Raw genomic sequence first — 15,902 nt, 5'->3', positions numbered from 1 at the left:
TCCGAGTACTCGAGTACCCGTGGAGATCCTAGTATTGTTGTATTAGAGCGGGAATCTTTGTCTACCCGGTGGTAGACAGTCATTCAGTGTTTTTGCTAGATACAGTTATTTCTGACCACACAGATCGATCATAACCGTCCAAATGTCCGTCTAGTTCTCAAACGGGCTAGGTGTGTGTGTGTGTGTGTCTATGTTTTATGGTGTGTGTATATACGTGCATGTGTGTGTATGTGCGTGTATGTTTGCTTGCGTGCGTGTGTGTGGACATGAGATTTGCTAGGAATTGTTTTCTTGCAGATCCCCACGCCACTGATTGTGTGGAGAAATTACAAGCCATCGAAAGTGCCATGGAACATAAAGTCGTTCAGATGGTTGTCACCAAGGAAATTCACGAAGATGCAGCTTTCACGTGCACCTTTTGGTTAGTGGAAACAAATCTGTCTTGAACACTGTTAAATCTGATTTCTTTTTTTCTTTTTCAACCAAGGATACACAAGATATATTGACTGCAGTTAATGATACTCATTTTTAAATGCTAATTTTTATAACTAGAACAACTACCGTGTTTATTAGTTTTTTAATTAATAAAGCCCGCCGTCATAAGGGGAGGCCACCCTCCCGTTGAATCATTCCATTTAACTGACAGAGAGAGTATTACGTAGACACTGATAGGTGTGAAAACACACGATTGATCGTTGCAGATAAAGGTTACAGGAAGCACGTAGCCGCGGACAGTAATTAACTGGTGATAACAACATGTGTTCAGAAAACACAATTCCACCGTGACGCAACTTCTGCCATTTGCCTCAGGCAGATTGGTACTAGTAATACTAATAGTTGCATGCTGATTTTACATTTCAGTACTGGCTCCATGTTCGGTCCGAATATTCGCTCGCTAGTTTTCTCTTCGAAATATTCTAATAGTGTATTCAAGTATTCGAATATCAGCTTTGTTATGTTGTATGGGAAACATTAATAATGCATGCTGCTCACCACGTATATTCAGTTGGGAACATGTCTCGATTTTCCTAAGTATAGTATTAGTAGTGACGTTATGCGGTTCACTGAAATACATTGCGCAGTATTTTACGGGTTTTTATGTGGTACCCAATCCCAAACGAAATCTATAAAAAAGAGAGTATTTTCCATAACAAGAATGGGGTTCATATACACTAATCAATATATTGGTTTCAACTCCTATGAAGAAGAATTAAAACAACTTATACCGCAGTGTTTTTCAAGTAAAAAAAATGCGATGCCAGACAGGCTATGACCGTCGCGATTGTTGAAAACTGTTATAGCACACCTCTGACGTAACTATAGTTGCTATCATGGGCGTCCGGGTCCTTGTTGCAGGTTGTAGGTTAGCCCGAGTACTCTGACTGTAAGAGAGCTAGACGGACATTTGGACATAAATACGCTCTCATTACAGTCAGAGACCAAGCTATGTATGTTTTTTGGCAATTCCCGACAACCAAAAAGTTGGCAAAGATTTCCGCTCTAATATCACAACAATCCCATGTTTGACGTTAAATACTTTTACATCGATCATTTTCGAGTTAATTGATTAAAAAAAATCCACATATTAATCACTAAGCGTAGCTGAATGTGGGTGCTGTCGGATTTATTTCTGTACTATGTGTATTAGTGATTAATATGTGAATTTTTTTAAATCAGTTAACTCGAAAATGATCGATGAAAAGGTATTTGACGTCAAACATATGATTGCCAAAAAAATACATAGCTTGGTCTCTGACTGTAATGAGAGCGTATTTATGTCCAAATGTCCGTCTAGCTCTCTTACAGTCAGAGTACTCGGGCTAGTTGTAGGTGTATGATTAGTACCAGTCGATAGAACACCAACGCGCATTACGCTATATAGCCTGTGTTCATATATATAGAGACAGGGTCGGAAACGAAGATCGACCAGACACACACCCCAACTCGCTAAACATGACAAATATAAAACATAAACATGACATTTACACCAAAAAACTTAAGTCGGTCGATTACTAGAATGATAATCTTTCTACCTATATCGTTTAATGGCATCCATTGAATAATTTTCATGTTACATTCAATGAAAACTTCTACAACTTCATCTAAAAAAAACCCACTTAATTCCGTCGAAAGTGAGTTTTGGCCCAACTGCCATTCTGGGCGAGCATCAGCCCAAGATGTCCCAAATGGGCCAACATGCCATATACTTGCTTAAATCGTTCAAATTGTTGTTATTTTTGTATCACATTAATTAATTAATCATCGGCTGTTGGATGTCAAACAATTGGTAATTCTGACACGTAGTATTGAGGGGAAACCTGTCACATTTTTCCATTAGCAGCAAAGGACGGCGCATACAACATCCTTTGATATACCAGTCGTAGGGCACTGGTTACACCATTTAAAGGCATGTGGACATTTTGAAACTGCGTGCCCAAACGAGTGGGATTTTCGCTCGGTTGTAATCCGTTCGTTTAAAATGGACTACAATAAAGGATCGATCCTCTTGGTGAAACTATTACGTTTTTCTAATCCAACCAGTGATTCATGAATGGCATATCATAGGAAATAGTATGAAATATGCTGTGTAAATATGTAGATATTGTGTATATGCATGTATGTGTGTGCATATATCTACTATCTATGTATATGTGTATGCATATATGGATGTATATATGTATGTATGGATGTAGATATGTATGTATGGATGTAGACAGGTAGATGGGTCAGTGGGTTGGTACGTAGGTACGTACGTACGTATGAATGGATCGATGAATAGTTTAAAGTTAAATGGATTCTAACTATAATACACCATTCTAAAGTTTTGTATAAATTTCTTATTTTATCGGATTCACTCAGTTCACTTCAAGCTCTACATAATTTCAGATTCAACCGTTCACATCTGATTAAACAAATGAACAATCTTACTAACTTTATTACAAATAAAGGTCACTTAGTCACCTTCGAATGGATACCTGCCCATGTTGGCATCCCCGGTAATGTGTTAGCTAAACAACATGCTAAAAAAGCTTTAAAAGATACCAAAATATATATTTTTACCCGATAGCCCGATCTAAAATTGGCGTCAACTAATTAAAGATTAAACTACAGTAACATATATGGTTTTTAAAAGACGCACTTTAAAATAATAAATGTCGCCCTCTTTTCTTTTTGTTTTAAGTTTAGAATTTTTCAAGTCCATATGGCTTGTTGTAAAATTGCCCACTGCAGTATTTCCCCCTCCCATTCCCTTCCCCCTTCCCGTCAGATGTCAGAGACCAGATCCGGGATGGGCGTGCCTGAACCTCTTCATGGGCACATTAATTGAGTTTCCATTCCATTCGTCAGTTTCATGAAATCATTATATAAGATATCTATACTAAAACGCAAAAGAAACGCAGGTTCTCATTAAATTGGATATAAAATATTAAAAAAACAAAACGAAATGAAGATTTCAACATTTATTTTGGAGCTACACCAATTCGGCACACATTGGTGTTGGAAATGTTTGATTGAATTCCTTTTTGGCTATTGTTTCATGTCATAAAGTAGGGTGGGGGTCCATGTTAAAAATGTGAAAGAGACGACCTGTAGCATTGTCAAAGTCAGTATCGCGTGTGACCACCCTGGGCATTCAAACAGGCAGTGCAACGTCTCCTCATTGAGTTGACAAGCCGTTGAAAGAATGCCTGAGGGAGGGAGTTCCATTCATGGACCAATGCTGCCTCCAGCGCCTGCATATTCTGAGGTTGTCCGCGAGCCTGAAGGCGACGTCCGATTTCATCCCAGACGTGTTCGATAGGCGCCATGTCCGGTGATAAGGCTGGCCACGGCAACGTTGGGATGTTGTGCTGAGCCAGCAACGCCTGTGTTGCCCTGGCAGTGTGCGGCCTGGCATTGTCTTGCTGCAGCAAGCGCACACGTGGGTGAGCGGCAAAGAAGGGAACGACGTGATTGTTGATGACGTCATTTTGGTACACGGCGGCATTAACGCGTTGTCTGAACACATGAAGTTGTGTTCTGTGGTTGAATGAGAACCCACCCCACACCATCACACTACCCCCGCCCCATCGGTCGGCCTGCAGAACGCAGCAGTCGGAGTAACGTTCATGTCGACGTCGCCATACTCGGATTCGGCCATCAGCGTTGGAAAGATTGTAACGGCTCTCATCAGTAAACAGAACTTGTTGCCACTGGCCACGTCGCCATCTTTGATGTTGTTGCGCCCACTGTTGACGTTGTTGGCGGTGCCGAGGGGTCAATATTGGTCCCACATAAGGACGGCGGTTACGGAGTCCTGCTGCCCTCAGACGGCGTCGGACGGTATCGGCGGACACTGGACCACGTGGACCACGCACCTGGTGAGCGGTGTTAGCTGCTGGCAGCATCCGATTCCTAAGGTGGGTCACCCGGATGTACCGGTCTAGGGCTGCGGTTGTCACCCTCGGGCGGCCGGTGCGTGGTCGATCGTTCACAGATCCAGTGATTTGGTGACGTTGAGAAAGGCGTGCGATTGTCGAAACATGACATCCCAATTGTCTGGCTACAGCAGTACGGGTCTGTCCGGCTTGCAACATCCCGATGGCCATCCCTCGCTGGAGTTGCGTCAGTCGCGGCATTTTTAAAATGTGATTCTGTTGTCTGTCACTACTCAAATTGAATTTATGCGATTAAATCCAGGTGTGTAGGCTTTATAAGCATTTCAATGAGTGTGTTTGCACTGGATTCATGATACGGATGATCCAGCACGTGCAAACAACGTGTTTTGAGAATTCGTGACGTCACACAGGTAATGAAATTGACACGCAGGTGGGACTGCGGTGTGGGTGTGTGCCATGTCCTTTAACACAGTTGAGGTTCAATTCCACCAAAGATACTGCTTTACAAAGTGCAATTCTTTCGCATTTTCAGGACCTGCGTTTCTTTTGCGTTTTAGTATATATCTATATCTATATCTATATCATATCTCTCTCTCTCTCTCTCTCTCTCTCTCTCTCTCTCTCTCTCTCTCTCTCTCTCTCTCTATATATATATATATATATATATATATATATATATATATATATCAGTGATGGGGCGATTACTTGACAAAAGTAATCAATTACTTTAGAATGTCACGATTACGATTACGATTCCAAGATAATTGAAAGTAATCGATTACGATTGCGAATACATTGTCTAGCAATCATGATTACAATCATGATTACATTTCCACAAATCTACACAAATAATGAAATGATGTTACCACCATGAAGTTATGCACTTTATTTTACAACCATACCGATTTCATTCATTGAAAGACATAATGGATAATTTTGGATTATTTATTAAATTATTTCAAACATTTATAAACGTATGTATACTGCAGGGAGGGAATCAGTTTCCAAAACCAGATTTATTATTCTTAAATTTGGATTATTGACGAAAAGGTACCCATAACCATAAGTATAATTATTGTATCAATGTATATTTTGTTATTTTATTGAAATAAGCCATAATTAGTAATTGCAAACTGTCTGATCACTATTACTTTTTTTATTGTTTGTAGAACGTATACCATTTAATACCATCCACAAATTAAAATAAATCATTATTTTTTAAAAATCTATAAATGAAGAAATAAAGAACGAAAAAAAAGAACAAACAAGTAAATAACTAATTAAATTGATATCTGCATACATATACATGTGCACAAGTTGCTCATTGCATTTAATTGTTGACATTCTAAAAATAACTATTATTAATGAATCGATTTGCAGTCATGCTTGCTTTTATGCCATATTATAAGGATCCATTTGTATCGGTGAAAATTACAAGTATCTTGGTCTGGGTGTGTTTATTTTGGTATCATTAGAAGCGCCGCGTTTCGTAAAACATCTATTAAAATCAGCTTTCGGGAATTTTTATCAGACGTATTAATATTTTAAGCTATTTGAAAGGAAAATAAACCAAGGTTTATCGTGATAGACTACTTTCAACTGCTTGATTAATTACGTTATTTGTGGTTGTGTCTGCTACAGGGTGAGGATGACTGCCCATGGAATCAAGCTTGATACGACTGGCTGGCTGCTCGTCTGCAGTCGTAACCAGCTAAAAATGTTATTAAAATAATTCTTTTTTGTGTGTTCTAGTGGCAACCCTATACGCCGGTCTATGCTGTGGTTTCGGTTAGAGAGAATCATGTGGGAGGGCGTGTACAGGATTAACGAAATCATCCCAGATATGCACGATGATCCACGGCTAAACAGAATTTATGTAGAAACAGACCACACATTGATTATTGAAAAACCGACAATAGGTAAACCAAATAAATTTTTAAACTAACACCACCACCCTCCCCCACCTGAAACCCTACGGTAGGTAACTTAACAACAACACCAATATTATTATTATTATTATTATAGCCCGAGTTTCTAGGGAGGTTCGGGGGATTTACTACCAATAATATTTGTTGCTATCAGATTATAATTAAGAAATACAAATTTTTTAAAATCGTTAAAATGACTAGAATACAAAAATATCTTCTGTTTATTCCTATAACTGCACCTTATATCGAGTGATTCTATTCACTTCTAGGAAATGGTGAAGAATTAAAACAATATGTATGTTTAATGGTAAGCCTTCTGGTTTTATTTTGCCCATATTATTTTGTAATATTGTGCATTGACCTTTTGGGACATGGAGGTATAGCGCAAGAGACAGCCGGAGTGAATCGGTTAATGAACCACCTGTTCGGACTGGTATTACAGCCAGATTCGGTCATATAGCAAAAAACTTAGATGGAAATGTTCTCAATTTGTGAGTAAAAATAAATGCTTATATAATGTATGTTCGCAATGGTGTATGTTGTTAGTGCCAATGAAGCTGGGCAGTTTAACATGGGTTTCAATGGCAGATGACATCTGTGTAGTGAGACCTATAAATAATGTTTGTCCCTGACACAATTAACAAAACAAAGATTGTTTTCTCTAGAGCTTGGCATTACTAGCCGATTGGTCAGGTCGGGTCTCCCTAACCATCCGTCTGGCTGAACTCTAGGCCAAAGTGGTGTATCGCCAGAAAACCTGCCCGTAGATATGCGCCCAACTCAACGGATGCACCTCACGGCCAACAAGGTGCCCGAAAAGGGAAGTTGTGCTGTATTGGCCATTCTCAAAGAGGATATTACATCCCTCCACCACGGTGCACGGGCAGGATATAAAACTCTGTATGAAGATCTCAAGTAAAGTTTGCAGAAAACGGTGCTCTCCCTATAAGCATAAGACTCCTGCTTTGATCATGGCAGTGGCATGGTAGAAACAATTATGAAGAACTGTGCTAAATATCACAAACCTTACCGAAACAAATATATACCCCTTCCCCCCACTCCCCCCAACAACTAAGGAAGCGTTGTCTAAGAAGAGGGTGAGCCGATCGTCCTTCGTGTATAGTACTGAAGATGTCCAGTATATTTCGATTCAATTTCTGTTACGCAGAAGATGCTGGCACGTACTTCTGCAAAGACCACACGGAGCCCGACCACCTGCTGAAGAGAATCATGACACCAGCAGATATAAAAAGACTCCTTGAATCCAGGGACAAGTTGAGATTCCTCTATCATTTTGACGGTAAGTACAACAAATGTACCCGGTAAAATCATAAACAAAGAAAAAAAGTTTGTTTTGTTTAACGATAGCACTAGAGCACATTTATTACTTAATCATCGGCTATTGGATGTCAAACATTTGTAAATTCTGACTCGTAGTCATCAGTGAAAACCAGCTACATTTTTCCATTAGCATCAAGGGATCTTTTATATACACCTTCCCACAGACAAAAACGCACATACCACGGCCTTTGACCAAGTGTGATGCACTGGTTGAAACGAGACCCCCCCCCCCCCCCCCCAACAATAGTTGAATGGATTCACCGAGGTGATTCGATCCTGCAACAGAAGCACCCTAGGCGAGCGCTCAACAGACTGATCTAAGTCCTGCACCATAAACGAAGACTACCTGATAGTGACAATTGCATAAAACACGATTATGATTTTAAAGGCAAAATTCCGTTCGTTTAATAATTAGTCCGCACGTCAAAGAATACTGTTTTGCTCCCCACCTCTAGAAGTGCATTTTTAAAATCCAGAACAGCATACTAAAATTTGTGAAAACTCAAGGTATGGCAAGTAAGAAACTGGACACATTTCTTAAGTGCATGTGGACCCTACTGATGATACGAACCTTTGTCTGGCGGTTCCACTAGCTCTTTTATCTTCCAAGCCACATTGCTGAAGGGATAGGGTGGCGTTCACATGCACGGACATTCATATTTTTGTCAATAGCATTTTATAGAAGAACCCAAGTCAAATATGAACCTTATGTGTTGGAAAGATGCATACCCGGACCACCAACACATACTGACACTTTAAGAAATGAAAAACGAGTGGTTTTAGAATTAATTAAAACAAAACCTATGTTTATTACTGCTAACTGGGGGCCAGCCATTTTGTTTATTTTTCGTGGAGTCTGGTATTCTAGCTTTGAAGGAAGTGACGTCAGCTCCTACTAACTCCTGTATGCACAGTGTAAACAAACGCAGTAATTTACGACAAGGCTTTTTGCTTTGATAAACTTGACTTGTGAAACAACATAAATGACTTGATAATATAATAAATTATTTAACTAAATATATTTCAATTTGCATCAACAGAACGAAAAGGGGTTATAGTATTTTTCTCTAAAAAATCCAAAGAAAAAATGCGTTGGTATGTTGGAGCAAAAACGACCACCCACAATACCCAAGTGAAAATGTTCTTTTCTTTTGGACTACGTAATTGGTCAATTCTGTGATTTTAGATGGGAACGTCTACTTAATCAAGAGTTTTACAGAATTATTTACAGTAATAAACCATGTCGGCGGATACTGTCTATTAAAATTTTAGGGGTGGCAGTTTATTTGTTGGAGAACGTTTTGATTTTCTACAGCAATATGGTGACACGGGTCCTGATCCACTGTATGCTAATAACGTAAGTGTCTACATTTTCTCCATTACATTAAATAAAGACTAATATTAGGACATTCCATGATGCATCAGACTGGTAACAAACAGGCTACATCACAATACTCTGTGATGTCAGTAATACCGGAAAGCCCTACGTATTCATTTTGTGTCTAGACTGCGGCAACTGCCATGTCTAGTTACCAACCAAATATACACCTGCCAATCAGGAATCACCGGTAGAGACAACTAAAATAATAGACCAATTAACTAAGTAAACACTTTCTTTTATAATTTCAGTACATAGGCTAATGCACAGAGATAACATGATATATCGACAATTATTTCAACATATTTTGTAGCCACTTTGACAACTGATGATAATATATAAATATATATATATATATATATATATATATATAAATAATATATACTTATTGCTGGCTTACTGGGATGGATATTATTATAGAACATTGCGATGCATGCCCATTTCATCATTCCACAAAACAGGTACGTTTGTTTCTTCAGTTCTAAGACTTAATTCCTGACTTGACGCGTTAAGTATTACGTAACCACCGGCTCGCCAGAGGGCGTAGTCACTGAGATGGTACAAAATGGCTTAACAATGAATTCAATATACCAATATACTTATTGATATTAAGCAATGATGCGCATTATATATCGTTGAAAATGCCTACCTGTTCAAACGCCTTGCGTGTGCATTCCTTTAACGGGTACACGTGTTATATATAGTTCATTAAAGGGCAAGGACAAGATTGTTTAACGTGCAAATTCAGAGCAAGCTGTTGTAGCGCACGCCTGTCCTGGGCACAAGTGCCGGCCTCGGCCGGCTCTTCCGTCTAGGTGTGGGGTGGGTAGGAGGAGGTACCACCTGCACTGGCAGGTTCAAGGGAGCACCAGCAGTCCGACCATAGCCGGTAACAGGTGGAGGGTGGTATGGCTGTACAGTACTAACTAGAGCTTGAAATAGGAAGTAAAATATGGTCAGCTGTTATTCTTTTAACATAGCATGCCAGAAGAAATATGTCCAGGTAACAAAACCTATGACGTGCTGGAACTATGACAGCACGGGTTGAGGGAGGGTTTGAGGGAGGGTTTGAGGGAGGGTTTGGGGTAGTGTTGTAAACAAATTAGGACATCTGAAATATATTTTAGAGCATTATGGAATTAAAGTATAACAGAATCACGCACTAAATAGCAGATGAGATAACCATCTGTCCCTTGGAAAATTACCTGTAATTCTTTGGTGGTTTTAGCAGGTGGAGTTCTACTTCACTTGCTAGGTCTACAAAATGAATTACTTTTTGCTTTTCGCGGGCCGCTAGTTCGAGCATTAAGAACAGTATTCTCCTAGATGTGATCGTCTCGCAGTTGGATTGGGGATGAGAAGAGTCGTCCAGCTGAATGTAACCAGTATTGGCAAGCTGGAAGTTAGTAAGCAGGCATGTGCTTGTTCTGCAGTTCAAAACTACATCAAAACACACTGCATGCACACACTATTATGAAAAGGGCACAAGTCGAATTCTTGTTGGTATTAAAATATTAAGACTTTAAGTACAATTGTTTTGAATTTCCATGAGTATAATATTTTGTTGTAATGTTATTGTAATAGAAAATTAATAGGTCTCTAAGGAACATTTTCTTTTTAAAATCTTGATTAGCAATATTTCTAATCAATTGAAAATTGATTAACAGCTACTGTGTACTGTTTTAAACATGTGTAGCTCTGAAACTTGCATAGCGAATCACGACGCGATACTGAACTAAATGTTCCATGTTGCCTTGTCAGTAATATTTTATGTTTGTCTTTGCAGTCATAAAACCCATTGATATACCGATCAAAGAAGGTTCGTTTGAATATTAATGCTATTTTGTTATGCCCATTTCATTGTTGTTATTGTTTATTTTATTGATATTCTTTTTACTGTATTATTGCTTTGTTTTAGTCAGTTGTAATTATTACAGACGAGAAAGCTCATATTGCAAACAGGTTGCTTGTTTAGATTCAGCCATCAAAAGTTACGAATATTATGATTTCTTCATTTTTCATGTGGAGTTAATAAAAAACAATAAGAGGTTAATGATGTAAATTATCGGCATTTTTGTGATCAGTATAAATTTCGAATGTAACTCATACTTAACTCATAGTGCTTAACGTTTTTTGTTTTCTGAACGCTGAACAGCTTTCAGTGTAAAATTGCTTTTGAAATGGTTTTATTTGATGACTTTGAATGCATACGCCAATTATGAAATGTCATCCTAGTACTGAAAATGTAAGAGATGTATATATATATATATATATATATATATATATATATATATATATATATATATATATGCATGTATAATTTGTAATAATAGTGCAATAATAGTCCAAATTTCTACGACATTGTGACACATTGGCCCAAAACGCCAACTTTGGCACTGTTGTACCTTACGACCGTACAATTGTTTTGATTTTATAGGTCAAGGTCGGGTCACTGTCAAAGGTCAAATTTAGACAATGTCAATAAAAGTGGGATAAAAGCACTAAACTGGGCACAATTGTATTTTAAGATCATAAAGAATATCTAAGATGGGACTGCCCACTGTTAAATGTCAATATCGTTGGCATTGACTGCCACAACACATAACTTGCTGTTTCTCACTTAAGCCAAAACATGACTGGACTTTAGTGGTAATAAATTTCATTTATAATAACATCTTGCTAACTGTGATATAAAACCATGATTTGAATGCAAGATTGCCACCAAAATGGTCGGTCTCCAAATTCTTTTAGTCAACCGGTATGGCATTAAACTTTGCAATTCGGTACCAACAACTGTTCTTTGTCATTTTTGCATCTGTGAAAGGTGCTGATTGAGGTCCAAGATGGCTGCCAAAAGACAGAACTGACAATATATCTGATACTTACAATCATCTATGACACAACTGTCGCCTATGGCTGGGTTTTAGGTTGTACTAAACCAAATAACTTCCGACTGAGTCAAAGTTCGAAGTGCACCGAACTTTTGATAGAGAAGTTAACACCACAAGTCCTGTGATTAGTGACAAATGTGAGTGTGTTGGTTGTAATAAAAACCCAGTTTGAGTACCATAGTACCATTGTGTCAAGTAGCGTTATGTTTGAAACATGTATGAGGTACCTGTAAAAAAAAGTACTCGAATTTTGTGTGGAACTAGGGTAGTCAATCATAGACGCTACCCGTTATATCTGAAATGAGCAGCTTCACCCATAATGTTTTCAGATTCACTTTACGGGTGAGGGGTGTTAGTATATTTATGTCAATTGATACGACACATATGTTACTATAGTCGTCTATGGAATTTGATTTGGTAGTATACACCCATTAGGGTCAAAGAATACATTTTGAACTATCCCCAACTAATATAGACATAGTAATGTCATTTAAATCCAAGATGGCCATCACTATAGTAGCGGCTGATCTATAAGGAAATTGCTAGATTTTTGTATTAGTGATAAATGGTCGCCAAGAGTAAGAAATGGGCATATACTATATTTTACCCCAAACAATAATTTTTACTTCAAATACAGGTTTTAGGGTGCAAGTAATTCAGTTATTGCATAATAATACTTCTAATACAAAGAGGTTTGAATGCAAGTTGTCTACCAAAATAGCTGCAAAAACAAAGAACAACCAAGTTATGTTTGCATTAGCTACGTTTTAAATCATCTGTGGTAACACTATCTAAAATAGCACGTAAAAGAATCATTCTGAAGCCGCCTACTACATCCTATGTGGTGCACAATCTAGAAGTAATGCTGCATCATATAGACTGTCTATAATGCCAATCTTAATCTGATAAATAAGCAATGACTGATGTTAGCTAAGAACTGTGGAATAACGTTTGTATCATTCCCAAGTTCTATCCATTGATAATAAGAATTCATTTCTACGAGCATAACAGATTGTGTCAGGAACAATGTAATTCATCCAACATCAACTTTGCTCGACATAACAGTGCACTTACTACTTTATGTATCCGGTTATACCTATAATATCACCAGAAATAGGATACAAATGACAACAAAATGGTCGTTGCCCAAAATAGTATTTGATTTTGAAAATACACCAAAATGATAGGTTGCCAAGCAATGTACACACAGAGAAAACATCACTTTGAACACCACAATACCCAGTCAGTTCAGTTTGGTTAAATATCTGCATCGAATCAGCAGCATGAGTTTAGAGAGTGTTGGCTTTATTCCACATGGGATAGTTATAGAGGAGGTTAGAGAGTGTTGGCTTTATTCCACATGGGATCGCTATAGAGGAGGTTAGAGAGTGTTGGCTTTATTCCACATGGGATAGCTATAGAGGAGGTTAGAGAGTGTTGGCTTTATTCCACATAGGATAGCTATAGAGGAGGTTAGAGAGTGTTGGCTTTATTCCACATGGGATAGTTATAGAGGAGGTTAGATAGTGTTGGCTTTATTCCACATGGGATAGTTATAGAGGTTAGATAGTGTTGGCTTTATTCCACATGGGATAGTTATAGAGGTTAGATTAGATTAGACGTTTAACGACACCCCAGCACGAGAAATACATCGGCTATTAGGAGTCACCAGTTAAATAAAAATACAGTGTAAACAACTGTGCAAAAACTACAAATATCACAGATAGATACATTTAAAATTTAAAATAAAAGTCAGTATCACGTACAAATTGTAAAATTTGTAATAAAAGTTCTGGATGGAATCGAAAGGAGTGTCTTTGAGATGCGTACACCCCATCAAAATGTGGTGTACCGTCAGAAGACACTGACAGTGCTGACACTGAGGTGGCCACTTCTTTCTTTTGATATTCAATTTTGTGGCGATCTTGGATTTAAATGATGATACAATATCTCAGTTACAAAGTGATTGAGGGTTTGGCTATCAAAGTACAAGTTTAATTATTCGACTGTTAGTGCTATTTTCAGAATTTTTAAAATACCATTTTAGTTTGACCTTTGGTCGTAACCTGACCGTGACGTCTAAATTGGGGGAGTCGCCTTTTAAACATTTTGTAATGTTTAGGGTAAATATGTGCCTTTTGTAGTATTTTAAAACAGATTTTCTGGATATTGTCTAAATTTGACCTTTGACTTTGATCTGACCTTAACTTTGACATCTAAAATCGGGTAGCGCCGTCTTAAAAATGTTTACTGTCCTAAACTACAACTGTGTCAAATGTGGTGATTTGGGCGAGTAAGTGACGATAATTGCCCTAAGTCACTCCTCTATAAAGCGGCAGTACAAGTAAAACAATAGCACACTTTGGATTGTTTTCAGTTTCCCGGGAGACTCCTGGGAAGGAACCAATGGAGGATGAAACATATCGTAAGTAGTCTCGATTAATCTGTATCTGGTTCAGTTCAGTTGTTTATTGACGATATAACTGCTGTTATAAATACAAATAACATGCTGGAAAACGAATAAAAGGTTTAAAATAGCATTATTACAATCCAAGGAGAATATAATAGAACATGTGCAATTCGACTTTGTCTCTAAGTAACAATGACATAGATTTCACGTTTTTTAAATGCTTTCAATAGATATTTACCTAAATTACATAATTCTTTAAAGGGACATTCCTGAGTTTGCTGCAACTTTTAAGATGTTATCGACTAACAGATACTTTTTAACGACTGTAATTACGTATCAAATATATTTTTCTGCATAAAATATTAGTGGCTGTATATTAACGTGTTTCTAATCGTTCTAATATTTGTACTAGGTTAAAGTTCCTTTTTATTTCCTAAAATATAGTTTTTTCGTACGTACGAAATTATTTGAAGACGACATCCAGTTTGGGCTTCTTACAAATATTAGAACGGCCAGAAACACACTGAATATACAAACACTGATATTCTGAACCAGAAAATATATTTATTATGTAAGTTTAATCGAAGAAATATTTTATATTTTGGAAACGTTTTACAATGCAGCAAACTTAGGAATGTCCCTTTAATATTATTTGTACTTAGCAAGTCTATTAATTTGAACATATATGGATACACTATAATAATTTTTCATATATAAAACTCTTAGATCATAAAAATAGACAACATAATAAACAATGAAACTCATCTTCAATCTCTCCAAGTTGACAAAATACGCAAACTCTATTACGTCTATCAATATTATTGTAACGCCCAACTTCAATAGCTAAGCTATGTGAAGACAATCGAATTCGTGTGATACACCTTTTATACAAATCTGGAATAGATTTCATAAGGTAGTTCTGTAAAGTCATATACTAACTATTACATGTACTAAGAATTTATAAAGATAAGAAATTTTTATCGATGTTTGTAATATGCCTTAAGATTTTGCTCGCAATGATCTATAATTTTCTACGATAACGTGGGTAAATAGAAGCTAGCATTTGCTAGTGAATACTGGTTCAACCACAAATCATAAAATCCTAGGAAGCACAATAACTAGACCCTACCTTCGGCCCAGCCAACCATTTCGTGTTCAGCAGACATTCGAAATGGCTTAAAGGAACATTCCTGCTGCATTGTAAGATGTTTCCGACTAATAAAATATTTCTACGATTAAACTTACATATTAAATATGTTTTCTTGTTTAGAATATCAGTGTCTGTATATTCAATATGTTTCTGGTCGTCTTAATATTTGTAAGAAGACCAAACTGGACTTTGTCTTCAAATAATTTCGTACGTACAAAAAAAACAATAATTAAATTAAATTAAATTTAACCTAGTACAGTTATTAAAACGATCAGAAACACTTTTAATATACAGCCACTAATATTTTATGCCAAAAAATATATTTGATATGTAATTACAATCGTTAAAAAGTCTCTGTTAGTCGATAACATCTTAAAAATTGCAGCAAACTCGAGAATGTCCCTTTAAGCTGATGACCGATTTAT

At 37.3% G+C, this 15,902-nt stretch overlaps 1 protein-coding gene across 2 annotated transcripts in view; it reads left to right on the top strand.

Annotated features, from left to right (window-relative positions):
• LOC121380437 overlaps window positions 1–15,902 on the top strand; it is a 49,149-nt gene that overhangs the window by 15,959 nt on the left and 17,288 nt on the right. The window contains exons 4-8 of one of the 2 annotated variants that reach the window (XM_041509251.1): window positions 298–421; window positions 6,132–6,298; window positions 7,479–7,607; window positions 10,813–10,845; window positions 14,295–14,342. In XM_041509251.1, the coding sequence (XP_041365185.1) occupies window positions 298–421; window positions 6,132–6,298; window positions 7,479–7,607; window positions 10,813–10,845; window positions 14,295–14,342 (501 nt within the window). Of the gene's footprint in view, window positions 1–297; window positions 422–6,131; window positions 6,299–7,475; window positions 7,608–10,812; window positions 10,846–14,294; window positions 14,343–15,902 lie in introns of both variants that reach the window. The other variant, XM_041509250.1, reaches the window with a different exon arrangement.

Source organism: Gigantopelta aegis, chromosome 9, assembly GCF_016097555.1.
Source record: "Gigantopelta aegis isolate Gae_Host chromosome 9, Gae_host_genome, whole genome shotgun sequence".
NCBI lineage: Eukaryota > Metazoa > Mollusca > Gastropoda > Neomphalida > Peltospiridae > Gigantopelta > Gigantopelta aegis.
The sequence above is the reverse complement of the archived record's forward strand: the minus strand, read 5'-3'. Positions and strand labels throughout refer to the sequence as shown.